This window comes from Podarcis muralis, chromosome 16 (genome assembly GCF_964188315.1).
Source record: "Podarcis muralis chromosome 16, rPodMur119.hap1.1, whole genome shotgun sequence".
NCBI classification, from domain to species: Eukaryota; Metazoa; Chordata; class Lepidosauria; order Squamata; family Lacertidae; genus Podarcis; species Podarcis muralis.
This window is the reverse complement of record NC_135670.1, coordinates 581557-606812: the sequence shown is the minus strand read 5'-3', so window position 1 is coordinate 606812 and position 25256 is coordinate 581557. Positions and strand designations below refer to the sequence as shown.

At 50.2% G+C, this 25256-nt stretch overlaps 1 protein-coding gene across 1 annotated transcript in view; it reads right to left on the bottom strand.

Annotated features, from left to right (window-relative positions):
- Positions 1-1112: 1112 nt before the first annotated feature.
- The window catches only part of LOC114586449 (sodium/potassium-transporting ATPase subunit alpha-2), a 44860-nt gene continuing 20716 nt past the window's right edge, over positions 1113-25256 (bottom strand). Inside the window, exons 7-23 of the mRNA XM_028709914.2 lie at positions 24892-25009; positions 22769-23037; positions 21389-21587; positions 20006-20115; positions 19177-19311; positions 16842-17031; positions 15247-15422; positions 13805-13941; positions 13255-13405; positions 12050-12218; positions 11107-11261; positions 9796-9919; positions 8473-8618; positions 7370-7500; positions 6111-6212; positions 3581-3672; positions 1113-1233 (exon numbers count right to left, since the gene is read on the bottom strand). Of these exons, the coding sequence (XP_028565747.1) occupies positions 1205-1233; positions 3581-3672; positions 6111-6212; positions 7370-7500; positions 8473-8618; positions 9796-9919; positions 11107-11261; positions 12050-12218; positions 13255-13405; positions 13805-13941; positions 15247-15422; positions 16842-17031; positions 19177-19311; positions 20006-20115; positions 21389-21587; positions 22769-23037; positions 24892-25009 (2433 nt within the window). The 3' untranslated portion in view covers positions 1113-1204. The remainder of the gene's footprint in view (positions 1234-3580; positions 3673-6110; positions 6213-7369; positions 7501-8472; positions 8619-9795; positions 9920-11106; positions 11262-12049; positions 12219-13254; positions 13406-13804; positions 13942-15246; positions 15423-16841; positions 17032-19176; positions 19312-20005; positions 20116-21388; positions 21588-22768; positions 23038-24891; positions 25010-25256) is intronic.

Below are 25256 nucleotides of genomic sequence, written 5' to 3'. Positions count from 1 at the left end.
GCAGCTGGCAGGCAGGAGGGGGCGAGGGGGGGGCGAAGGCGCACGCTGCTCTGCGTTCACCTGGGATACAGCTAGCCTGCCCAGGGAACGGAACCAGGAGCATTCCTGCATTGCAGAGGGGGTTGGGATAGATGACCTTTGGGGGACCCTTGCAACTCTACGATTTGATGAGCTCCCCACCCACTGGGTTTCAACAGGCCCCTCGCTGTGGCCCCAAACACGACACCCGCCATGGGAGATGATATATAATGAAATGAAAAAGGTATTTAAATATACCTTCCTGAAGAAACCAGAGGCCTTTCTCCTGGGCATTGTCAGCCAATTGGTGCCAAAGAAGGATAGAACTTTCTTTATGTATGCCATGACAGCAGCAAGAATACTTATTGCAAAGTATTGGAAGACACAAGATCTACCCACCCTGGAAGAATGGCAGATGAAGGTGATGGATTACATGGAACTGGCGGAGATGACTGGCAGAATCCGAGACCAGGGAGAAGAGTTGGTGGAAGAAGATTGGAAGAAATTTAAAGACTATCTACAGAAATATTGTAAAATTAATGAATGTTAGAATGATGTTGGATTGAAATGAAACGGCTTTAGCAATAAGGTTAAAAAGAATATGTAAAAATGGATTGATAATTAGATGAAAATACGAAGTTATAATATGTTAAGATATAGAATTAAGATAAAAACAAAGAGGGAAAGGATTTGCTGAATTAACCATGTGAACTGGAATACAAAAAAGGGAGGTGTGAGGAGGTCAGGAAACAAGTAAATGAAATATAAGATATGAAGATACTGATTTGTTTTTAATTGTTTTTTCTTTACTTTCTATGTATTTTGTATTTTTTCTGTTGCATTTTTATACCTTTTCTTTTTTTCCCTTGTTACTTTTTTACTTGCTCCTTTTTAATTTTGTAACTCATTTTTGTCTGTAAAATCTTAATAAATATCATTTTTTTTAAAAAAACCAAACATGACACCCGCCAGATTATTTTGATTTGTCCCCGCAGCCCCACTTCCAACCATGCAAGAGTTGTGAGACTCCCCGCTTTTCCTGGCCCCACAAGGGTCTCCTCTTCCGAAGGGACAGCAAGGGACGAGGCCTGAAGAACAGGTTAAATTAACTTTTATTGCCTCTTTACAACTACATGGTCTGGCTTTTGACTACAGGTTGTAAGGGGGGGGGGGTGGCTTGCTGCCTTTAGTAGTAGGTCTCCTTTTCCACCCAGCCTGGGAAAGGAAGAGGGAGGAGAGAGAGAGAGAGAAGAGTTAGTGTGTGTGTAATAATAATAATAATAATAATAATAATAATAATAATAATAATAATTTATACCCCGCCCATCTGGCTGGGTTTCTCCAGCCACTCTGGGCGGCTTCCAACAGAATATTAAAATACAATAACCTATTAAACATGAAACTGTCTGACGGTTGAGTTGGGAAAAGATACACTTGCATGAGAACATGAGGAGGGTGTTGCAGTGGCTGGATCAGGCCAAAGGAGACCCCTTTGCCCCACAGCCCTGGGCCACAGTGGCCAAAAAGCCCCTGAGAACCTAGGAATCAAGATAGACTGCCTCTGGAGCTGGAGGCTCCATAGGAACGTCCGAAGAGCCACTGGATCAGGCCCAAGGGAGACTCCTGTTCCCACAGAGACCAGCCAGCGGGAAACCCACCGGCAGGACCTGAGGGCAATGGCACCTCTCCATTTGTGTCCCCCCATTATCTTGATTTTCAGGGCAGACTGCCACTGGGCATGGAGGTTCTGCTGCCACAGGAGCCCTCTCTAGGGAGTGCTTGGCCGCTGGATCAAGCCAACTTGAGGTGTGATGGCCTGGGATTCGGACTCGGATGCTGAACCTGAGGGATCCCAGCCTGCACAGGAGTCCCCGCCTCCAGGGCCAGCTGAGCCGGGGCAGGGGCTTGAGCCTGAAGGGTCCTCACCTGTGCCGGATCCTCAGGTGCAGGCATCAGCTGAGTCTGCTCTGGCTCCTGAGGTGATGGAGGACCCATTGCCTGCAGGTGCTCCACTCTCAGCCCCATCAGAGGAAGCTGAGGTTGCCTCTGGGTCCGGGAACCCTCCAGCCTCTCCTGAGCTGCAGAGGCTCAGGGCAGAGAGGCGGGGGGAACTAAGTTCCCGCAGGAGGAGGGCTCGCCTCCAGGCCAGGAGAAGCGAGTCACCTGTGGACCGGGGCCGCCCTATGCCTCAGGGGAGATAAAAGCCGGCCAGCCCCCAGTCCCAAGTTGTGGGAGCAATGTTGTTGGTTGCCAGTTCCTGCCTGCACCCTGTCCTGCTTTCCTGCCGGAGCTCCTGGCCCGCCCTGGCTCCCTGCTTGTGTGATAGGAATTTTATGGTCTTAGATATATGGTAATGTTCATAAGTGTACCAACCAAGCACATATATAGATCAGCACAGGAAGGCCGACCTGGAACCATTTCGATTCCTAAACTGACCAAATCTTTTCTCTGCAAGGTCAAAATGGAAGAGCCTCCCCATTGTCTTTTCCTTCACAAATCCTGTCTTAAGGGTATGTCTGTGTTTGAATAGGGTGTGAGCCTGTAACATGGCCAGGAACTAAGTACCGTATTTTTCGCTCTATAACACGCACCCGACCATAACACGCACGTAGTTTTTAGAGGAGGAAAATCCGTAGGCATGCCACCCGTAGGCATTCCCTCCATAACATGCACAGACATTTCCCCTTACTTTCTAGGAGGAAAAAAGTGAGTGTTATGGTGCAAAAAATACGGTATTCATCATTACAAAAGACTGTCCAGGCTCCCCAGGAAATCCAATCAAGTAACCTGCCAGACAGGAGATAAACAACAACAGGAGAAAAACAATATTCAAATTTCTGTTTTAGACCGCCTTTTCTGTGCTGTATCTGAGGGGTGGTCTTAGGTTACACCCCTTCTGTGATATATGTATGATGTTTCTGGGGGTGGTCTTGATCTACCGGATGGGAATTTCAAAAGTCTTTATAAGGCCTTGCATGCCATTTTTCTGGGTCCTCCTCCTCTCCTGCGCGTGAGGGGAGCACCCTGTTGCATCAGATCAATAAAGATCAGGCTTACGAGCTGCTTTGCTTCTCAATATTCTCTGCTTGGCCTCTGCTATTCTCTCCTACCAATAGGGAACCTATGTAAGGACTCTATATGGGCTCTTGGACACCCCGTAAGGGAAAAGGGCAATTTTTGTTTACAACACTTACATGCCTGTTCCTGACTTCACCCGACTCCCTGTCCTGCACCCAGCTTCAGCTACTATGGACTGCCTCCCCGTTGCACCTTTGACCATGGACCGGACTTGGACCTCGCCTCTCGGGTAACCCACGGGACCAGCGCATGAGTGTTCCCTGGCATTCAGAGGCGCCCTGCCTCCGACAGAGGACGGAGGACGTAGCCATTGTGACTAGTAGCCACCGGTCGATTTATCCTCCTGCCATTTGTCCATCGGAGCCTAAGGAGGGAGTCCATCCAGTCCGGCCTCCCATTCTCACGGCGGCCGACTGGGTGGTCTGCGAGGGAAGCCCTGCACATCCTTTTTTTGGGTGGGTGGGGGGTCCAGGATGACACTCACCGCCAGGGTAGCGGCGTATGAGGAGCTTCCTGACTTCGTCGTAGATGAAAATGAGGAGGCTGTACGGGAAAGCGCAGAACCACCAGGTCACCCTGGAGAGGAGAAAGGGAGGGAGAGAAGCGCTTTGGTTTTTTTCTTCCAAATGCTTTTTATTGAGTTTTCTTTAACATACACAAACAAAATAAATACTCTAAAATTCAACAATCATATGTCTACTTATTTTCTAAACGCTCTATCGCGCACAGACTTCCCTCCCTCCCTCCAACAGGCTTTCATACTGAATTTTCTCTTTTATTGCAGGATCTTAGTAGCATTCTATACACATCACAAAATTTATTTTAATCCTACTACCGTCTTTAAACTTCTACAGTTATTACCTATATACTCAACGAATTTACTCCATTTATTTTTGAATTTTGTTTCCTCTTGGTTACGGATCCGGTGGGTCAGTTTTGCTAATTCTACATATTCAACCATTTTTGTCTGCCCCTCCATTAGTGTTGGTATTTAAAATAGTGTTTTCCATTTTGGGGCTACTAAGATTCTGGCGGCAGTTGTAGCATTCATAAATAGTCTCTGATCTGCTTTTCTTATTTCATCTCCTATCAACCCCAGCAAAAAGTCTTGCGTTTTTTTGAGGGAAGGTATATTTAAACAGTTTTTTCCAATTCGTTATAAATCATATCCCATTTTTTATCATTTTTTGAAAAAATATTGAAGCGGCTCAGGCAGCCTTCCTCCCCCACCTCCCCCAGCCCCTAATCCTCTTTCGGTACCATCACTATCTCAGCCTAGGACCCACGTACCTACGGGACCGCCTCTCCTGGTCTGCCCCGCGGAGGACCATAAGGTCCACAAATGACAACACTTTGGAGGTCCCGAGCCACAAGGTGGTTAGATTGGTCTCAACTAGGGCCAGGGCCTTTTCAGTACTGGCCCTGACTTGGTGGAAGGCTCTGTCCCAAGAGACCAGGGCCCTGTGGGACTTGACGTCTTTCCACAGGGCCTGCAAGACAGAGCTGTTCCGCCTGGCCTTTGGTTTGGACTCAGTCTGACCCTTATGTTTCCCTCCCCTTATGGTTTTTGACTTTTAAAATGAGTCTGCATTTTAAATTGCATTTTAACCTGTATTTTAAATTGGGTTCCCCCCCCCCTTCTCTTTCCCCCTATTATGTTTTTGCTGTGATTTTATTTTATTGGTGTTAGCTGCCCTGAGCCCGGCTCTGAGCCCGGGAGGTTGGGGTATAAATAATAATAATAATCATCATCATCTCCTGCGAGAGGGAGTTCCACAGTTCCACCGCACACGGGATGGAGAAGGACTTTCTTTTCTCTGCCCTGGGACTTCCAGTCTTCAGCTTCCATGGGCGCCTGTGAGTTCCAGTGTTATCACGAGAGACGGAGAGGAGCTTTTCTCTCTGCTTTCTCTGATCAGCAGCTGCCAAGCTGCCCCCTCCTGGCTCTGAGGCCTTGCCAGATCTTGGCAGATGGGGCCGCCTCAAGAACTGGGCTCTTAAAGGGATTAGTGGGCAGAAGTGGGCCCAGCCGAGGATTTAGCTCCTGAGCGCAGTGCAGGACGGGAGACGGGCAAATCTGCCAGTTTCCAAAGCCTCTCACTTTCTCCTCCGGCCAATCTTAAAATTCAGCTCCCTCCACACCAGCCTGTGAATTTTCCACGCGAATTCGTTACCACTTCTGCGCAAATTTCTCCCAAAATTTTTGTGGTGAGGCTCATTTGGCAACGAGGGGGAATGGGCCTTTTAGTGCTGTCATCAGCCTGGCCCTGTGGAACTCCCTGCCACTAGAGATTAAGCAGGCACGCCTACCGTCTTTAACATCTTAAATGCCGGCTGAAAACATTTTCTATTCTGCAGGTGCTTAAGAAGACATCTTCCCACGATGGTTCATTGATGTCTGTTGTTAATTTTTAAAAAATGGCTTTTATTGTGTGGTTTTGCATTTTAAACCACTTGGAGGCATTTTTTGATGACGCAGCGGTATACAAATATTTGTGCAAATAAATAAATAAATAAATAAACAAACAAACAAACAAATAAATAAATAAATAAATAAATGACAAGCCTGAGCTCTGCTCTAGAGAGGGCTAAGGGGCAGAGACAAAGCCCCCCCCTCACCCACTGATCCAACCAGGGACGCGGACTTATAAAAAATATTGGGGGGGCCCGGGAAAGCTCATGAATAATAAATAAGCTCATGAATATGCAAATAAAGTGGCGCCGCCTCCTCGTGAGCGAATAGGGGAGAGCGTGCTGCGCCTATTAATCAGCTCCAAAGGAAATTGGGTGGAGCTTTTGCTCGGGAGGGAGGGCAGGAGGCATGCAGCCCGCCCCTCCCTGTGCATTTTGGGCTGGGGGAGGGGCGGCGATGGCGCTCTGCTGGAGGGGCGCCGGAGATTATTGGGGGGGCGGAGCCCCCCCAAACGAATTTTTGAGGGGGCTCGGGCCCCCTCAAGCCCCATAGAGTCGGCGCCTATGGATCCAACCCCACCAGGTCCGGACAGGGCGCTTACTTGAGTGGGTACATGCGCAAAGCCACCCCCATCCCAGGGCAGTAGGAGAGGAAAGCGGCCAAGGCTGTCTCTTCCAGGAGGCCGAAGATCAGGATCTTGTTCCTGGAGGGAAAAAAAGAGAGAAGGGTGGGGTGGGGATCACAAGGAAGGAGCTCAGGAGGAATGAGGACCACTAGGGGCCAGCTCCGCCCTCCAGCTTGCTCCTGCTCACATCGTGTAGGGACAACGAGGAAGCTGCCTGAAGCCCCAAAGACCTTCTTTGGCTGCTGCCAGTCAGTGCAGACCATTCTGAGCTCGATGTATACAGTGGCATAGCGTGGGGGTGCAGGGGGGCCGGCCGCACCAGGCGCAACATCTGGGGGGCGCTCGCTCGCACTCGCAGCTCTCTGCCCCTACCACGGGTTAGGGGTCGCAAATTACTTGCCTTTCCCCGGGTGCTGACAACCAACGCTACGCCACTGGATGTATAACAAGGGTGTGATGCGGGATAAGGCAGTTTCCCATATTCTGATGGATGGGCACCTGCTAGGAGTGCTTTAGCTGCGAGTCCTGCATTGCAGGGGGGATGGACTGGATAACCGTTGGGGGTCCCTTACAACTTCACAGTTCTAGGTTTCTATGATCAGGGATTAGTTGGCTATGAACCAGGGTAAAAAAAGGAAAGGTACGGGACACGGGTGGCGCTGTGGGTTAAACCACAGAGCCTAGGGCTTGCCGATCAGAAGGTCGGTGGTTCGAATCCCCGTGACAGGGTGAGCTCCCGTTGCTCAGTCCCTGCTCCTGCCAAACTAGAAGTTCGAAAGCACGTCAAAGTGCAAGTAGATAAATAGGTCCCGCTCCGGCGGGAAGGTAAACGGCGTTTCCGTGCGCTGCTCTGGTTCGCCAAGAGTGACTTAGTCCTGCTGGCCACATGACCCGGAAGCTGTACGCCGGCTCCCTCGGCCAATAAAGCGAGATGAGCACAGAAACTCCAGAGTCAGCCACGACTGGACCTAATGGTCAGGGGTCCCTTTACCTTTATCTAAAGGATCCCTGGATGGTTATGTCCAGTCAAGGGTGACTCTGGGGTTGCGGCACTCATCTCGCTTTATTGGCCGAGGGAGCCCACCCCGTCGCGGGGATTCGAACTGCTGACTTTCTGATCGGGAAGCCCAAGAGGCTCAGTGGTTTAGACCCCAGCGCCACCCACATCCCAGGAGAGGTACATGGAGCCTCCAAGTTCAGAGGCGCATCTATTTTTGGGTGGGGCCGAGACTTACTTCATGCCTTGCTGGAAGACCGAGTTCCTCCTGGTCTTGCAGATGATCAGGTCGGCCCATTGTACCACCACGATGCTGGCGAAGAAGGCCGTGTGGCAGGTGAACTCCACCACCTTCCGCTGCTCGTAGGTCTGCGGAGAGAGAGAGAGAACCACAGAACTGTGGGATCACCTGGTTCAAACTCCCCCTGCAATGCGGGAAGCACAGCTCCAAAATACCCGACGGGGGGGCCACCCGACTCTGTCTCCAAAGAGGATAAAGCAATAAAACCATCACAATAAAAAAAGCAACAACTGTGATTTAAAACTTTCAAAAAGTTAAAAATAACAACAGACTAAAATCAGATTAAAACACGCCATCGACTTTCTGTACATCTGGACAGGCTTAAACAAAAATATTTCCAGCAGGTGACAAGAAGAGTAGAGGGAAGGCACCTGCCTGGTAATAATAATAATAATAATAATAATAATAATAATAATAATAATAATAATAATAATTTATTTATACCCTGTCCTTCCTGGTTCAGAAAACTGGGCTCAGGGCGGCTAACAACAAATTTAAAACACATAATTGATGCAACAAAAAACAGCATAAAAAACAGTATAAAACGTGAATAACACTAAATTCAGGATTCAAAAATCAATTTAGGGGGGAAATCCATCCAATAAACATTAGATGATTCCCCAGGGCTAGCTGGCTAAATTAGTCCTATTTGGGCCAGCGAGGAGACCAGGGGAGAATTAGCTGTGGGATCCCAGAGCGGGGAATCTTCATAAAACGGTGAGGGGGAGGGAAGGAAGGGGAATAAAAGATCAGGCTAAGTTCAAATTGAAAGCCAGGCGGAACAGCTCTGTCTTACAGGCCCTGTGGAAGGAGGTTAAACCCTGAAGGGCCCTGGTCTCCTGGGACAGAGCATTCCACCAGGTCGGGGCCATCACTGAGAAGGCCCTGGTGGAGGAGAATCTGACTTCCTTAGGGCCTGGAACCTCCAAACTACGATGCAAATGCTGCTGTATTAAAAGAAAAAAAATCTTAAAAATGAGGAAGAGGGATGATGTTGCATCTCCATGCAGAGGCCCCCCCAACAAGGGCTCCCCACTCACCCACTCCTGCCCATAGCTGTCTTCCAGGTCGTTTTTGGAGCGGTCGTCCCAGTCCAAGCGGATGCCCAGCAAGGTGGAGGGGAGGAAGCCATTTTCGGCCAGGATGACAAAATAAGTGAAGAAGCCCCCAAGGGCCTGGATCATACCTGGGGGGAGAGGAGAGAGGGGGGAGGGAGGGAGTCATTCCTCCTGAGGGGCACCTGAGCAAAGCTCTGCCAGCAGGAAGCGCAAGGAGACCTCAATGGCTGGCCTGCCCTTCTGGGCAGATTCTGCAGAAGGGGAAGACGGAGGCAGCAGGAGAGAGAGGCTGTCTGGGTTTGCCATGGGGTGGGCAGTTGGGGGGGGCGTTGTTTGCACCTGCCTCCCCATAGCAAGCCCTGGGAACCCTGAGTAAGGAGTTCGCAAGAAAAATATAAAAACAAATCATTAAGAGAATGCAAGTTAATAAGGAACTCGAAAGAGATGGACAAGTTTTTGGCTAGGCATAAAATTTTGTGTGTGTGTGTGTGTGGTGGGTTGTGGGTTGTGTATGTGTGGAAGTTCATAGAATCACAGAACTATAGATTTGGAAGGGACTCCCAGAGTCATCTAGTCCAACCCCCTCTGCAATGTAGGAATCAGCTAAATCACTGCCTGCAAAGGTATTCAGCTTTGGGGCTCCTTTCGGGTGTGCAGTCGCTGGACTCTTTTTTTCTCGACCAACCCTATTTTGCTTAAATGCTGATAGATGCTAAATTAACAGCTTGGTCATAGTGTTACGTTCTAGTGATATTATGCTTTTTATGACATCACATTGTTCTGTTACTGGCAGCTGTGTCTGTCTCTGTAATGCCACATCTGCAATATTGATTTAGGACAGTGGTTCCAAACTGGTGATCTGCAGACCCCAGTGGGGTGGTCTGTGGCTACCACAGAAATATCATTCCCCCCCCCAAAAAAAGTATGGCATCCATGGCTTGGCTTTTAAAAAACAGGGGTTCTGCAATGCTTAGCAAATTGGGAACCACTGATTTATGACATTTATACCTCACCCTTTCCCCTCAAAATAGCTCAAGGTGACGTGTGTGGTTCTCTCCCCCCCCCATTTAGTCCCAACAACAACAACAACAACAACAACAACAACCTTGTGAGGTAGGTTAGGCTGAGAGAGGCAGTGACAGGCCAAGTTCACACCCAGGAAACTTCAGGGCCGAGTGGGGATTTGAACCCAGGTCTCTCCCCGGTGCTAGTCCTATACTCTAACCACAGTGGCATCTACAGCGCTCCCCTTCTTATTCCCCAATCTGTGGGCTGGAAACTGGGTGCTTTGTGCCAGCCCCTCACCAATCTGCCCGTAGGCCATGCTGATGAGACGCTCGTTCACCAGCTTGTCCGTCCTGGGGTTTCTCGGCTGCCTCTTCATGATGTCGCTCTCCGCAGCCTCGTAAGCCAGGGAGATGGCAGGCACCTAAGGGAGAAGGAGCAGCAGGGTGCGAATGTCAGTGGGGCGGCAAGAACCGGGAACAGAAATAAGGCTGTGGAGGGGGTCCAGCTCCATTTCCCCACCGTTAATATTTTGGGGATGATCTCCATGTTTGTGGGAGAGGTGCTCTTGACTGAAAACCCACACAGGGTTTTTTTCAGGGTCGGCATTTGAGCAGGATCTTGCCCACCCCCCCCCCCCGAACCTCTGCAAGCTCTAGGGTTCGATTTCAGAGTTTTGTGGATGACTGGAATAAGCTACTATGAAATATATGTGGGAATGTTCAGGGATGTAGGAGAGGATATATTGTTTGATTATAGCCTTTCCAACTTGTGCTAACAAGCTCACAATTTAGCAGAGTAACATTCCCCCTTTTAAACTCACAGCGGATGCGTTTGCTCAGGCTTGCTAAAGCCTCTAGAATAACTGTTCTGGTATTTTCCCGTTATTCCCTTATAAAAGATAAGACACGACACAGTCTTCTATAAAAGTATAAAAAGAGTTTACTCACTCACATTCTGTTCACAATCGGATCCCAGAAGGCAGACTTATCTTAGAAAAGTTACATATACCTGGAAACTATCTCATAAGGAGACAGTCCCTTTGGAGGCCAAGAGAGCATCTTTGGCTAAGCAGATGTTGCTTCTTCAATGCATGTAGTCAAAGAGAGAGAGATGGCTGCCCTGCCCTGTGCTTTTGTCGTTACCTGCACAGGTGAGGCCACGCCCACCTCTAGTCACATGCAGAGGAAGTCTGTCCCAGCCCAGAAGGAAACAGGAAGTTGACCTGCTGGCTGGGCAAACATTCCTCCCCATGTGTAAACATGTTCCCTCTAGGAAGGTTGCACTTGACTGCTCTTGTGTTTGACATCCCACATGTGGGAGAGGTGCTCTTGACCACACAGGGTTTTTCAGGGTTGGCATTTGAGCAGGATCTTGCCTCCTCCCCCAGGGAACCTCTCCAAGCTCTAGGGTTCGATTTCAGAGTTTCGTGGGCGACTGGAATGAGCTACTATAAAATATATGCTGTATATGCTGCCCTCTCTGGGAACCACCGATTCAGATTATGCATAGAACTGTACCGCCTTTCATTGGCCAATGGATCACAAGATTTTGTTTAAATGCAACCTTCTTTGTCTGCTGCCCCCCTCCCTGGGCCCTGGTGACGCTCACCATGTCGGTGCCCAGGTCGATGCAGAGGATGGTGACGGTGCCCAGGGGAAGAGGGATGTTGGCGATGATGAAGAGCAGGAAAGGGGTGATCTCTGGAATGTTGCTGGTCAGGGTGTAGGCAATGGACTTCTTCAGGTTGTCAAAGATCAGGCGACCTGCCAGGCAGAGGGTGGAGGTGCAGGTCGTTTGTTTGTTTCATAAAATTTATACACCTCTTAATTGTAAAAACAAACAAACCACCGTCAAAGAAAATGTGTGCTTTGGGAGCTGCACAGTTGGGGAAAAAACAATGCTGTCCAGGGTTGTAAAGACTGCGGAGAGAATAATTGGGTGCACACTTCCCACCTTGGATCCAATCTACGCTTCCAGGTGCCATAAGAAAGCTGCAGAGATAGCGCAGGATAGTGTGCACCCTGGAAATGATCTCTTTCAGCTTCTGCCTTCTGGAAGAAGGTCCAGGGTTATAAAGACTAGGACTAGCCGCCTGAGAAACAGTTTCTATCTGTGATTTTGTGATTTTGGTTTTAATCACAGTGTAAGGAGTCTCTGTGGGAGTATATTGTATTTAATTATGGGGCATCAGAGTTTTTAGGGGGCTAACTAGGCTGGGATAGCAGGTTTGTTGGTTTTAGAATGTCTGGTGTAGATTTTTTCAATTTCGTTGTTCTGTATGGGACAATGACAATAAAGATTATTGTATTGTATCATATCGTAATAAAACCACCAGTAAAAGCAGCTCTTTAAAACCTTCAAAAGACAAAATCATCAATAAACTAAAAATGAATGAAAACATACATCAGCAGTTCTACATGCCTGGACAGGCTTGCCTAAACAAAACTGATAAATCAGTTGGGTGGGCACATATGGGGAGAGGGGGTTAGAGAGACGGGCGAAGGAGGGGCAGCAGGGCCTCCTGGCTCGACTGGGCGCCCCTTCCACCCACCTTCCTCCACCCCCGTAACGATGGAGGCAAAGTTGTCGTCCAGGAGGATCATGTCCGCAGCCTGCTTGGAGACGTCGGAGCCGGCGATTCCCATGGCGATGCCAATGTCGGCCTTCTTCAAGGCGGGCGAGTCGTTCACCCCGTCCCCGGTCACTGCCACGATGGCCCCCTGAAGAACAGGAGGGGGGAAAGGGGGTCAGCGCCAGACGTTGGGAGAAGGTGCAGAATGAGAGGATCTACAGTGTCTGATGTATGTGGTAGACATGGGGGAAAGTGGCTCAGGAAGCATTGACCCAAATATTATTAGTATTAGTATTATTGTTGCTATTATTATTATTACAGTAGACGCTTGGGTTGCGAACGTGATCCATGAGGGATGCACGTTCGCAACCTGCAGCAGCGCATCTGTGAACATGCGGGTTGTGATACGGCACTTCTGTGCATGTGCGACTGCCGAAACCCGGAAGTAACCTGTTCCGGTACTTCCGGATTTTGGTGGGTCTGTAACCCGAAAAAACGTAACCTGAAGCGTCTGTAACCCGAGGTATGACTGTATTATTATTATTATTATTATTATTATTATTATTATTATTATTATTATTATTAAAATTTGTATGCACCCTTCAATTGAAGATCACAGGGCAGTTCACAAAATGAAAATACAAAATGAGACCACAAAATACCTAATAAAACAGAAACAAATCAAGAACCCTTCTTCCACAAATGCATTTAAAAGGCCAATGATTGTTTAATCAGCCAATGGCCAGGTGCCGAAGACATGTTTCCGCCTGGCACCTAAACATATGTGGTGAAGGCGCCAAGCAAGTCTCACTGAGAGAGCATTCCACAATTGGGGAGCCACCACAGAAAAGGCCCCTTCTCATGTTGCCACTCTCCTGACCTCTCGTATAGGAGGCACATGGGGAAAGGCCTCCGAAGATCCTTGCAGGGTCATATAAAGCAACTCCTAGGGAAAATGTCTCTAAATGTCCGGCTTTCCTCAGTCTTTTCACAGGAGAGAATATTCACTTGAAGCTGTCATGAGTTCTCTTCTACTAGTATCCAGGTATCCAGGCTCGTAACCGCAAGGTCCTGGAAGGACTCAGAGCGGGTTCCCCTTGCAAACTGGCAAATAGCATTGGTAAACAGTAAAATAAAATTATTGGGTACCTGGCAGAAAATGAAAACAAGAGCATCTGCCTCACCTGCCTCTGGCAACCTTCCACGATGATGAGCTTCTGCTGTGGGGAGGTGCGGGCAAAGACAATCTCCGTGTGGTTCTTGAGGATCTCGTCCAGCTGCTCAGAGGTCATGTCTTTGAGGTCCGATCCGTGGACCACACAAGCCTTGGCTTCCCTGCGAGGAGAGGGGGCCAGGGAGGAAGAGGAGGAGGAGGAAGAAGAAGAAGAAGAAGAAGAGGAGGAGGAGGAGTTTGGATTTGATATCTCGCTTCATCACTACCCGAAGGAATCTCAAAGTTGCTCACAATCTCCTTTCCCTTCCTCCCCCACAATAAACACTCTGTGAGGTGAGTGAGGCTGAGAGACTTCAGAGAAGTGTGACTGGCCCAAGGTCACCCAGCAGCTGCATGTGGAGCGGAGACGCGGACCCGGTTCACCAGATTACGAGTCCACCGCTCTTAACCACTACACCACACTGGTTCTCCACATTGGCGAAGGAAGCCCACGAGATACCTGGCTGGAGGAGGCCAGGAGGGGAAGCGGGGGCTGCCCAGGGACGGAAGCGCTGGCCTACCTGGGGTTGACCTGGTTGACGGGGATGTTGAGGCGGTCAGCGATGTCCTCCACCGTCTCGTTCCCCTCAGAGATGATGCCCACCCCCTTGGCAATGGCCTTGGCGGTGATGGGGTGGTCGCCGGTCACCATAATCACCTGGGGAAACAGGGGCAGAGGCAGCAGTCAGGACAAAACCCTCGTCCAGTGAAGCCAAAGGTTGCAAGATGAAGGAGAGATAAAGTGTATGGTTACCAGATTTTCTTCAATGAATCCGGGGACACTTTTTTGGGGGGGAAGCTGAGTAGCAACAGTGTGAGTAGTGGAGATGGTGAGGCAAAAGACCCTGGGCCCAGGCACACATGCATATTGTATATATATAAAAAAACTGGTCAATGGCCGGCTGGCCACGACTCCCGAGCCTCCCCTGATCAGTCAAAACAAAGGGGGAAGGGGGCAGGAGATTGGGGGAGGCTTGGAAGTCATGGGCAGTTGGCGCGCCATTGCCCAGTTTTTTAAAAATAAATAAATTTTATTAGTATTTTCCACACAACAACAACACGAAAAATATTGAAAAATAACAATACACCACACCAAAACCAACATTCGAAAACTAAAGAAATGAACAACAACTAAAAAAACAAAACAACAACAAATCCGTATCTTACAAGTTAATACTATAAACACTAAAACAACAACAACAAGACATTGACTTCCACCAATCCTACAGAACCTCCTTTATCTCTCATTGTGTCTTCCTGTTTTCCTTATCATCTGTATCCTAGCATCTGAATATAAATCCAGGTGCATTTATGTCTCACAGGGTGCGAAAGAAGGGCTTTGCACCTTGCCCAGCAGAGAAACCGCATGCCTTGCGCCCCTCCTGGGCAATGGCGCGCTGCCCGCCCGTGACTCCCAAGCCTCCCCCAATTTCCCCCCTTCCCCCTTTCTTTTGACAGATCAGGGGAGACTCAGGAGTTGTGGCCAGTTGGCTGTTGGTAGCACAGTAGGCTCTGGCTGGCTTCAGGAGCTGGTCGTGGCTGTGGCACCCGCCATTTTTCCGCTCCAGAAGTCCCCATATGATGTGTTGCGCACAAGACACATCATATGGGGACTTCCAGAGAGGAAAAATGATGAGTGCCACAGCAGTGAGCAGCTCCTGAAGCCAGCCAGAGCCAAGTGTGCTACCAGGCTGGCTCTGGGCTGCTGAGACTTCCACTGCCATGTTTCCCGGGGACAGATTTGCAAATCTGGGGACATTCCAGGGACGGCATTTGTCCGGGGACAGATCTGCAAATCCGTCTGGTAACTCTAAAGTCGAGTCCTCCTTCTGTCACAAGAGGCAGTGGTGGCCAACAGCCAAGTGGGGGATTCGCCTCTGGTCTCCCAGTTGCTTTCTCTGGGGTGTATGGGGTGGGGAGAGGGAGGGCAGAAGATGGAGCCCGTCTCCCCAGCATGGCTGACCTTAATCCCGGCGCTCCGGCACTTCCCCACGGCATCCGGCACAGCGGCCCGAGGCGGGTCAATCATGGACATGAGCCCCACAAAGCAGAGGTTGCTGGTGGGGAAGTTGACTTCGTCCGCGTCAAACTTGAAGCCTCGGGGGAATTGGTCTTCGGGGAGGTTGTAATGGCAGAAACCTGTGGGATTGCGGAGACGGACGGAGGGAGAGTAAGACCCCAAGAACTCGCCCCCTCTGCTCCCCCACACAGAAAAAGCTCCGTTGCCAGCAGCCCACCCCACCTCATAGCCCCTTCCCCCTCTGCATCTGTTCCACTGAGCTGCAGTTTGCCTTCGGGCAATAAAACAATGTTATCTGTCTTGATGTCGACAGTGGCGGGGGGTTTTTTATGTAATTAAATAAGTTATTGTTGTGTTATTATGCACACTTTGTTTGAGTGCAAAGGAATAACTCTCTGATGGCAAGAGCTGTTCAACAGCGGAACGGGCTAAACAGAGGCTGGACAGCCACCTGTCACAGATCTTTCTTTAGTAACAATAACAATAATAATAATAATTTATTATTTATACCCCACCCATCTGGCTGAGTTTCCCCAGCCACTCTGGGCGGCTTCCAATCAAGTGTGAAAAACAATACAGCACTCTTTAGCTGTGATTCCTCCATTGCAGGGGTCTGGTCTGGATTACCAACACTACAATTCTATGAAACACAATGCAGGGGGAAATACTGTATTTTTCGCACTATAAGACGCACTTTTCCCCTCCTAAAAAGTAAGGGGAAATGTGTGTGCGTCTTATGGAGCAAATGCAGGCGGGAGGCTCTGCTCAGCGCTCCCTTTAAAGAGCCGCGTGGAGCGTGTGTGCGGCTCTTGGGAGCTTTTCCCTGAAGAGGGAGAACGGCTGCCCTTCTCCTTCCTTGGGGAAAAGCCCCCAAGAGCCGCACACACGCTCCAAACGGCTCTTTAAAGGGAGCACGGCTCTTGGGGGAGCCTTCCTCCCACTGCCCGGAAGAGGCTTTGCGCGGCTACCCCATAAGCCAGGACAGCAAGAGGGATCGCTGCGCAGCGATCTGGCTTAGCCGCACGCAGCCTCTTGAGGGCAGGGGGAGTCTTCCCGCTGCCTGGGAGAGGCTGCGCATGGCTATTCCATAAGCCAGGACAGCAAGGGGCTATCCCAGAAGCCAGATCCCTCTTGCTGTTCTGGCTTCTGGGATTCAGAATATTTTTTTTCTTGTTTTCCTCCTCCAAAAACTAGGTGCGTCTTATGGTCTGGTGTGTCTTATAGAGCGAAAAATACGGTAATCAATGAGTTATTGTTTCAATTTGAAAACAACAACAGCGAACGCTGGTTGTACCCAGTGGAATAATTTCTGTTCCAGGCATGGAACAAAGGAGCAAATGCTGGAAATTTCTGCCACAATTTCCCTGAGCAATAGTGCAACGTGGTGTCAGAAGTTGTTGTGAGTTTCTAAATTCTCACAATAGTCATCGCACTCCATTCGAGAGATCCGCATGCATTCATCATGTGCTTTCTTTGCCTCTCTGGGGCACTCTCACTCCCAACCCCCCTCCCTATCCCCACCTCCCCGGCCTCCTCACCCAGCACTCTCTCGCCTAGCCCCCCCAGCTCAAGGTAGGCGTTCTGGAAGGCGTCCCGCATCTCCTCGTCGAGCGGCACCTCCTGGCCTTGCAAGAGGATGTTGGAGCAGCGGTCGAGGATCCTCTCAGGGGCTCCCTTCATCACCAGGACGTAGCCGTTGGGCTTGTCTTCCAGCTCATGGATGGAGAGCTGGAGCAGGAGGGAGAAGCGGGGAAGAGAGATATCTGAGTGGAGGTCTATTCTGAAGCCAAAGGGGCTCTTGGGTGGCCAAATGCCAGGGATTCCTTAGTTGGGGTTCCTGAATAAAACTTTTATTTGTAAAAGGATTTCTATGCCATTGTTTATATACAGTGGACGCTCGGCTTGCGAACGTGATTCAGTGCTTCTGCGCATGTGCGAGCGCCGAAACCCGGAAGAGTAACCCATTCTGGTACTTCCGGGTTTCGGCGCACCTGTATCCTGAAAACACGCAACCTGAGCATCTGTAACCCGAGGTATGACTGTACTGAAATATTAGGGCGCTGTGCAGAGTTAAAAACAGTACAAAACAATCGGTAAAATGAGTGGTCCAAAAGAGAGAGGCTCAGACAGGCCTGTTGGTCAAAAAAGGCATTCGGGAGATGCCTGAAAGTCAAAAGCAGGAGGGTGTCTACCGCCCCTCTGCATGGGAGCAGCAACACGCCTCTGTCACACAGGGGACAACTAGCAGAGCTCCTCTGGACGGCGTCCGTGATGCCCTTTGTCCATGCCGTGAAATATGTTCCCGTGCTCCTGCTGCATTTCAGCATTTAAATAAATAGTAAATAAATTTTTATTTATACCCTGCCCTTCTGTGTTCAGAAAACCGGGCTCAGGGCGGCTAACAACAAATTTAAAACACTTAATTGATGCTACAAAAACCAGCATAGTATACAGTATAAAATGTGAATAACAATAAATTCAGGGCTCAAAAATCAATTTAGGGGGAAAGTCCAACTAATAAACATTAGATGATTGCCAGGGCTAGCTGGCTGAATTGGTCCTATTTGGGCCAGCGAGGAGACCAGGGGAGAATTAGCTGTGGGATCCCAGAGCAGGGAATCTTCATAAAAAGGGAAGGAAGGGGAATAAAAGATCAGGCTAAGTTCAGATTGAAAGCCAGGTGGAATAGCTCTGTCTTACAGGCCCAGCGGAAGGAGCTTAAATCCTGCAGGGCCCTGGTCTCATGGGACAGAGCAGTCCACCAGGTCGGAGCCACCACTGAGAAGGCCCTGGCCCTGGGGGAGGATAGTCTGACTTTCTTTGAGCACAGAGTTTTCCCAGAGTGAAAACACAGCTCTCAGTGGCTCTTAAAAGCTCAGTGAGGAGAACTCAGCTTCCTCCTGGCTTCAGAGGTGGTGGCTGTGCAAGGAACACCACCTCATCTCGTCCTCTCAGGCCGAATCCAGGAGACAAAAATGCATGTGTGAACTGAAGATTGCAAGGGGGAGGGGTCTTTTTGATGGCCCTGACCCCCCCTCTGCCATTAAGCCAAGCTCTGGCCCCCTCTAGCGGACCTTCACAGCCATTTCACTCATAGCACTGGGTTGAATAAACAGATTCAGAGTTAAGGGGAGAAATCCCAGTTTAAAAAAGGGACGTCATTATTCTGATCTTGTTTCAGGGAGTTCTTCCTAGTCTCTGCCTTTGGGGACTGACCCCTCTGAGCTCCAAGGCAAAGCAAAGACTTGCTTTATTAACTTACAAACTTCATTTTTTAAAATGCTGTTCAGTCCAAAGGTCCCTGCAGTGGCTTAGGGGGTTTTCTAATTAAAAAATGCCAATACCCAGCAGTATAAAAACAGGGGCAGACACAATAAAAGTGGGAAACTGTGAAAACCACCTGTAGCCCCAAGGATATGGAGACTGTGACAGCCCCCCACCCACCCCCATGTGTCCAGTGTGAGGTAGGTTAGGCTGAGAGAGGCGGGGGCTGCCCCCCCCAGGTCACAAACCAGTGAGCTTCATGGCCCAGGGGGATTCGAACCTGCATCTCCCCCAAGTCCTAGCCTAACACTCTAACCCAGCAAACTTTTTCAGCAGGGGGCCGGTCCACTGTCCCTCTGATCTTGTGGGGGGCCAGACTATTTTGGGAGGGGGGGAAATGAATGAATTCCTGTGTCCCACAAATAACCCAGAGATGTATTTTAAATAAAAGGGCACATTCTACTCATGTAAAAACATGCTGATTCCCGGATCGTCCATGGGCCAGATTTAGAAGGCGATTGGGCTGGATCTGGCCCCTGCGCCTTAGTTTGCCTACCCATGCTCTAACCACTGCACCACCACTGCCACGCACACACAAACATGTCCAACCTGGTATTTGTTGGTGGAGTTGAAAGGGATCTCCGTCACTTTGGGATTCCTGTCGCGCATCTTCTTGACGGACCCACAGGAGAGCTCGATGCATTTCAGGAGGGCGGACTCTGAGGCGTCCCCCGCCGTGTCCCTCTAGCAGAGAGAGAGGGGGCGAAGGAAGGAAGGAAGGAAGGGGGTCAGGGGAGGAAGTCTACTGCCCCCCACAAGGTGGCTTGGAGGGAAGTGTCCTCTTTTGGCTCCACATGCAGTGATGCAATTTGAAACAAGAGGGTGAGTAAGGGGTCTGTGGCGTCTGCACCACTCACGCAAAGAGCTACCATCTCACTTTAAACAGTTTATGGCTTCCTCCAAAGAATCCCGGGAACTGTAGTTTGTTAAGGGTGAAGAGAGTCATTAAGAAACCCCCCCAATTCCACCTCCCAGCGCTATAATTCCCAGAGTGGCTCAACAGCCAACTCTTCTTCCCAGGGAACTCTGGGAAGTATAGGGCCACATTCACATTTAAAGCGCTATGATACCAGTCATGGCTTTCTGCAAAGAATCTCTGGGAACTGTAGTTCATTAAGGGTGCAGACAGCCTTAGGAAATTGAAATAAATTGAAATTGAAATACTTTATCACTTGTACAACTTGTATGCAGTGAGATTACACGGAGCTCAGAGCCGCAGCGTATGAACGCACCGCCAACTTGGAACGGAAGATGAGACCCCAGAGCTACAATTCCCAGGGTGGTTTAACAATCGGTTAAACCTTGTGGGGGCTACCGAGTTCTTCCCAGGTTTTCTGGAGGCTGAATCCGACCTCCCTCTGCTGCCCCCCCCCCGTACCTTAGAGATGGGGACCTTGTCCTGCCCTGCTCTGAAGACGGCCCGGTTGCAGAGGCCGGCGATCCGCGCCAGGGCGGTCCACGTGGGCGAGCGCTTGTCAAACGTGGCTCCTGAGGGGAGAGAACCAGGGGGTGGGGGCTCAGAGTTATTTGAAGAGCGGAGTATGGCGGGGGAGGGGGGAGCTGATACTGTGAGCAGGTACCACTGGGGCCTCAGACAGGCGGTAACAATGAGTCCCCAAAGCATAGCTGCCAACTTTTCATTTTTCTTGCAAGGAATCCTATTCGGAATAAGGGAATTTCCCTTTATAAAAGGGAAACCTTGACTGCTATGCCCCAAAGTGGGAGCGTGGGATGGGGCTGCCTGGTTGCCAGCATCTATTTATGTTAACCTGCGGGGGGGGGGGGGAACACGCTGTGTTTTAGACTGGGGGAGGCTTCCAACAAAATATTAAAATACAGTAATACATCAAACATTGAAAGCTTCCCTAAACAGGGCTGCCTTCTAAAAGTTCCCTAAACAGATGTCTTCTAAAAGTTTGGTAGTTATTTTTCTCTTGGACATCTGGTGGGAGGGCGTTCCACAGGGCGGGCACCACTACCGAGAAAGCCCTCTTCCTGGTTCCCTGTAACTTGGCTTCTCGCAATGAGGGAACCGCCAGAAGGCCCTCAGAGCTGGACCTCAGTGTCCGGGCAGAAAGATGGGGATGGAGACGCTCCTTCAGGTCTACTGGGTTGAGGCCGTTTAGGGCTTTAAAGGTCAACACCAACACTCAGAAACGTACTGGGAGCCAATGTAGGTCTTTCAAGACCGGTGTTATGTGGTCTCGGCGGCCGCTCCCAGTCTCCAGTCTAGCTGCCGCATTCTGGATTAATTGCAGTTTCTGGGTCACCTTCCAAGGTAGCCCCACATAGAGTGCATTGCAGTAGTCCAAGCGGGAGATAACTAGAGCATGTACCACTCTGGCCAGACAGTCTGCGGGCAGGGAGGGTCTCATCCTGCGTACCAGATGGAGCTGGGAGACAGCTGCCCGGGACACAGAATGGACCTGCGCCTCCATGGACAGCTGTGAGTCCAAAATGACTCCCAGGCTGCGCACCTGGTCCTTCAGGGGCACAGTTACCCCATTCAGGACCAGGGAGTCTTCCACACCTGCCCGCCTCCTGTCCCCCAAAAACAGCACTTCTGTCTTGTCAGAATTCAACCTCAATCTGTTAGCTGCCATCCATCCTCCAACCACCTCCAGACACTCTGGAGGGAAAGGGGTTCAGTCCTGATTTGAAAGCTGTGGGGTCACGGGGGCACCCCAGACCAACTCCCCTCCCACCCTGCTTCCCAACAGCAGCTCTTTCCCCCCATGTGCCCCCCTTGCCCCCCGCTCACCGGACTGGTCCTCGGTGGTGTCTGCCTCGTGGATCTGGTTGTCGAACCACATGTGGGCCACGGTCATGCGGTTCTGGGTGAGGGTCCCCGTCTTGTCGGAGCAGATGGTGGAGGTGGAGCCCAGCGTCTCCACGGCCTCCAGGTTCTTCACCAGGCAGTTCTTGCGGGCCATGCGCTTGGCGGTCAGGGTCAAGCACACCTGCCGGGCGGAGGGGAGAGGGTCAAGCAAGGATTGAAAAAAGGGAGAGGCTTCACAGTGGCCAACCGGGTGCCCCTTTGGGGAAACCCGTACGCGGGATCTGAGCACCAAAGCCCTTTTCCCTCCTTTGTTTTCCAGCCGCTGGTTTTTGGAAGCATATCCTGCCTCCATTCTGGGAACATTCCTCTAGGGCACATTTTACAGCCCTCCAGATACAGTGGTACCTCAGTTTAAGAACAGTCCTGCATAAGAACAATTTAGTTTACAAACTCCACAAAACCGAAGTACAGTGCTACCTCTGGTTGCGAACGGGATCCGTTCCAGAGGTCCGTTCGCAAAATGAAAAGAACATAACCCAGAGCGGCGCATATGCGCACGTGCAGGTTGCAATTCGTCACTTCTGCGCATTTGTGTGATGTCATTTTGCGTGCCTACGCAAGCGTTGAAACCTGGAAGTAACCCTTTCCGGTACTTCTGGTCTGCCGTGGAACGTAACCTGAAAGAACATAACTTGAAGCGGACGTAACATGAGGCATGACTGTGGTGTCCCGGTTTGTGAACTTTACCTCGGTCCAAGAATGGAATCTGAACGGTGGGATGGCACTGGTGGCGGGAGGCCTCATTAGGGAAAGTGTGCCTCGGTTGAAGAACGGTTTCAGTTTAAGAACGGACTTCCAGAACGGATTAAGTTCGTAAACTGAGGTACCACTGGCAGAGGAACGGGGGTGTGGAGGGAGTGGACTGCCCCTGGCACCACTATTCTGGTAGGGTGCCATCGCAGTGGCCCCCCCACACGCCACACACACCACCGGGTGCCAGGCGCCCCGCACCCACAGACTAATAATAATAATAATAATAATAATAATAATAATAATATATTATTTATACCCCGCCCATCTGGCTGAGTTCCCCCAGCCACTCTGGGCACCACACCCCCAGAACATCCTCCACGCCCCTGTGGACGGCGCGCCATGCCCTCGCAGGTGGCATACCACACCCGCGGGCACGCGCCACACCCCCGGGCACAACCACACTCTCTGGGGGGGCCAGCCATGCCCCCGCCTACTCTCCACCCCCAGTAGTGGAGCATGCAGCCTCGCCACCGCGAGGGACCACTGTATATTGTTGGCCTCCTTTTCCACAGCCCCCCAGTGCCCCCCAGAACCTAGTTCTGAGCCTACCGTGACGGTTGCCAGGAGTCCTTCGGGGACGTTGGCCACGATGATGCCAATGAGGAAGATGACCCCCTCCAGCCAGGTGTAGCCCAGGATGAGGGAGAGGATGAAGAAGGACATGCCCAGGAAGACGGCCACCCCCGTGATGATGCGGATGAAGTGCTCGATCTCCATGGCGATGGGGGTGCGGCCCACCTCCAGGCCGGACGCCAGGGAGGCGATGCGGCCCATCACCGTCCGGTCCCCGGTCGAGATGACGATGCCCCGGGCGGTGCCTGCGCAGGACGGGAGGGAAAGGGAAGAGGTTTATTTTTCCTCCCCATCGGGGAGAGGTTGCTGGTTCTGGGGGCGTCACATGGTTAAACTGTGGAACTCCCTGCCACAGGATCCTTTAAAGGAGGATTGGACAAACTCAGGGAGGAGAAGGGAATATTGATGGCTAGCTATACTCTGCCTCCACCTTCTGAATACCATTTGCTGGAAACTGCAAGAAGGAAGAGGGCTGTAGTAGTAGTAGTAGTAGTAATAATAATAATAATAATAATAATAATAATAATAATAATAATTTATTATTTGTACCCTGTCCATCTGGCTGGGTTTCCCCAGCCACTCTGGGCAGCTTCCAACAGAGATTAAAAACACATTAAAACACCAATCATTAAAAACTTCCCTAAACACTAAAACTTCCCTTCCCTGAAAACTTTGTTTCTCTTTCACTTCTGCTGTGATCGGATCCTGCTTGCAGGGCTCCCTTTGGGGCCTTTTCTCAGGACAGGATCCTGGGCTAGATGGGCCCCCTTTGGCCTGATCCAGAAGCCAGGTTCCTAAGATCTTATGGAACCTCCAGCTCCAGAGGCAGTCTATCCACATCCCTGGGTTCTGAGGGGCTTTTTGCTACTGTGAGAACAGGATGCGAGCTGAGATGGCCTGATCCTGAAGCCAGACTCTCTTTATATTCTTATGTTCTGGGGCATGCCTGGTTCCTGGGTTTCTCAGGTAAACCTGAGATTCTGAAACCTACCTAAATCCTGTGGGGAATATCAGCCAGGAAAAAAGAATGTTCAGACCACAAAAACAATGGTTCTTGTATTTTAAATGTGTGGTGATCTTTCTCTCCCACCATTTTATTTTTTATTCCTTCCCCTCCTTGGTTTCTCTTTCACTTCTTTCTTCATTAAATTTGCATACACACACACACACACGTATTTTTCACTCCATAAGACACACTTTTTTCTTCCTAAAAAGTAAGGGGAAGTGTCTGTGCGTCTTATGGAGCAAATGTGTGGTCCCTGGAGCTGAATTGCCCAGGGGAGAAAAGCAGATCATGCCTTATTTTTTTATATTTTTTTTGAAAGAGGGAAGTGGGTGTTGAAACAAAGCCGCTGATCGTTTGCCGATTGGGGAGAGAGATAAGGGACGCTAGAGATAAAGGAGGCTGCCTGGGAGGGGGGAGGTAAAAGCCCATGGATCCTCAGGATTTTTGCATTGGGTCACCCCAAATTCACCATCAGATCACATAGCATGTCCATGGCTACAGCTGCACCAAAAAAATCACGCACCCACTGTTTCATGGGGCCGCAATGGTGCAAAAACATGGTTACAAAGCATGGATCCACATGGATCCTCAGGATTTTTGCATTGGGTCACCTCAAATTCACCATCAGATCACATGTCTGTGGCCACAGCATGAACCACAAAAATCATACATCCACTGTTTCGTTCAGAATATTTTTTTTCTTGTTTTCCTCCTCTAAAAACTAGGTGCGTCTTATGGAGCGAAAAATACGTTATGTGTTTGTGTGTGTATACATGTGTGTGTGTATTTCTTCATTAAATTTGTGTGTGTGTGTGTGTGTGTGTGTGTGTGTGTGTGTGTGTCCACTCTGCTATTGGATCAATTTTGACATGAACTAGCAAACGAATAGATGAATTAATGAATGAATAAGCTGGGCAGGGTCTGGGTGCAATTCAGCGTGTCATGGGGAATGCCCAGGGATGGCGGAGGCAGCGATTCCTGCAGCCTGGCAGTAAAGATTATGATGTCCAGGTCTGATCTTCCTGTGGGGTGTGTGAAGTGGGTCCGTTCTCTGCTTTTCCTCGCCCCCCTCCATCCCCCCTTGCCCTTTCACCTTCCACGCAGTTGGTGGAGAAGAAGCAGATGTTCCGGGTCTCCAGCGGGTTCTCGTGGGTGAACTCCGGAGAACGGGTCTGTGGTTCCGACTCGCCCGTCAGGGAGGAGTTATCCACCTGCACGAGACAACAGGAAAAGCTGCATGACATGGGTGTTTGTGTATTTCCCCTAACACTGTATTTTCTGGCGTATAAGACTACTTTTTAACCCAGGAAAATCTTCTCAAAAGTCGGGGGTCGTCTTATACACCAGCTACAGCAGCAGCTCCTGCAGCAACTCCCCACCAAAGGATAAAACGACAGCAAATTAAATCAGAGGACACCAAGCTCTCTAGATGAAGCAGAAATACGCTTGAAAATTGGC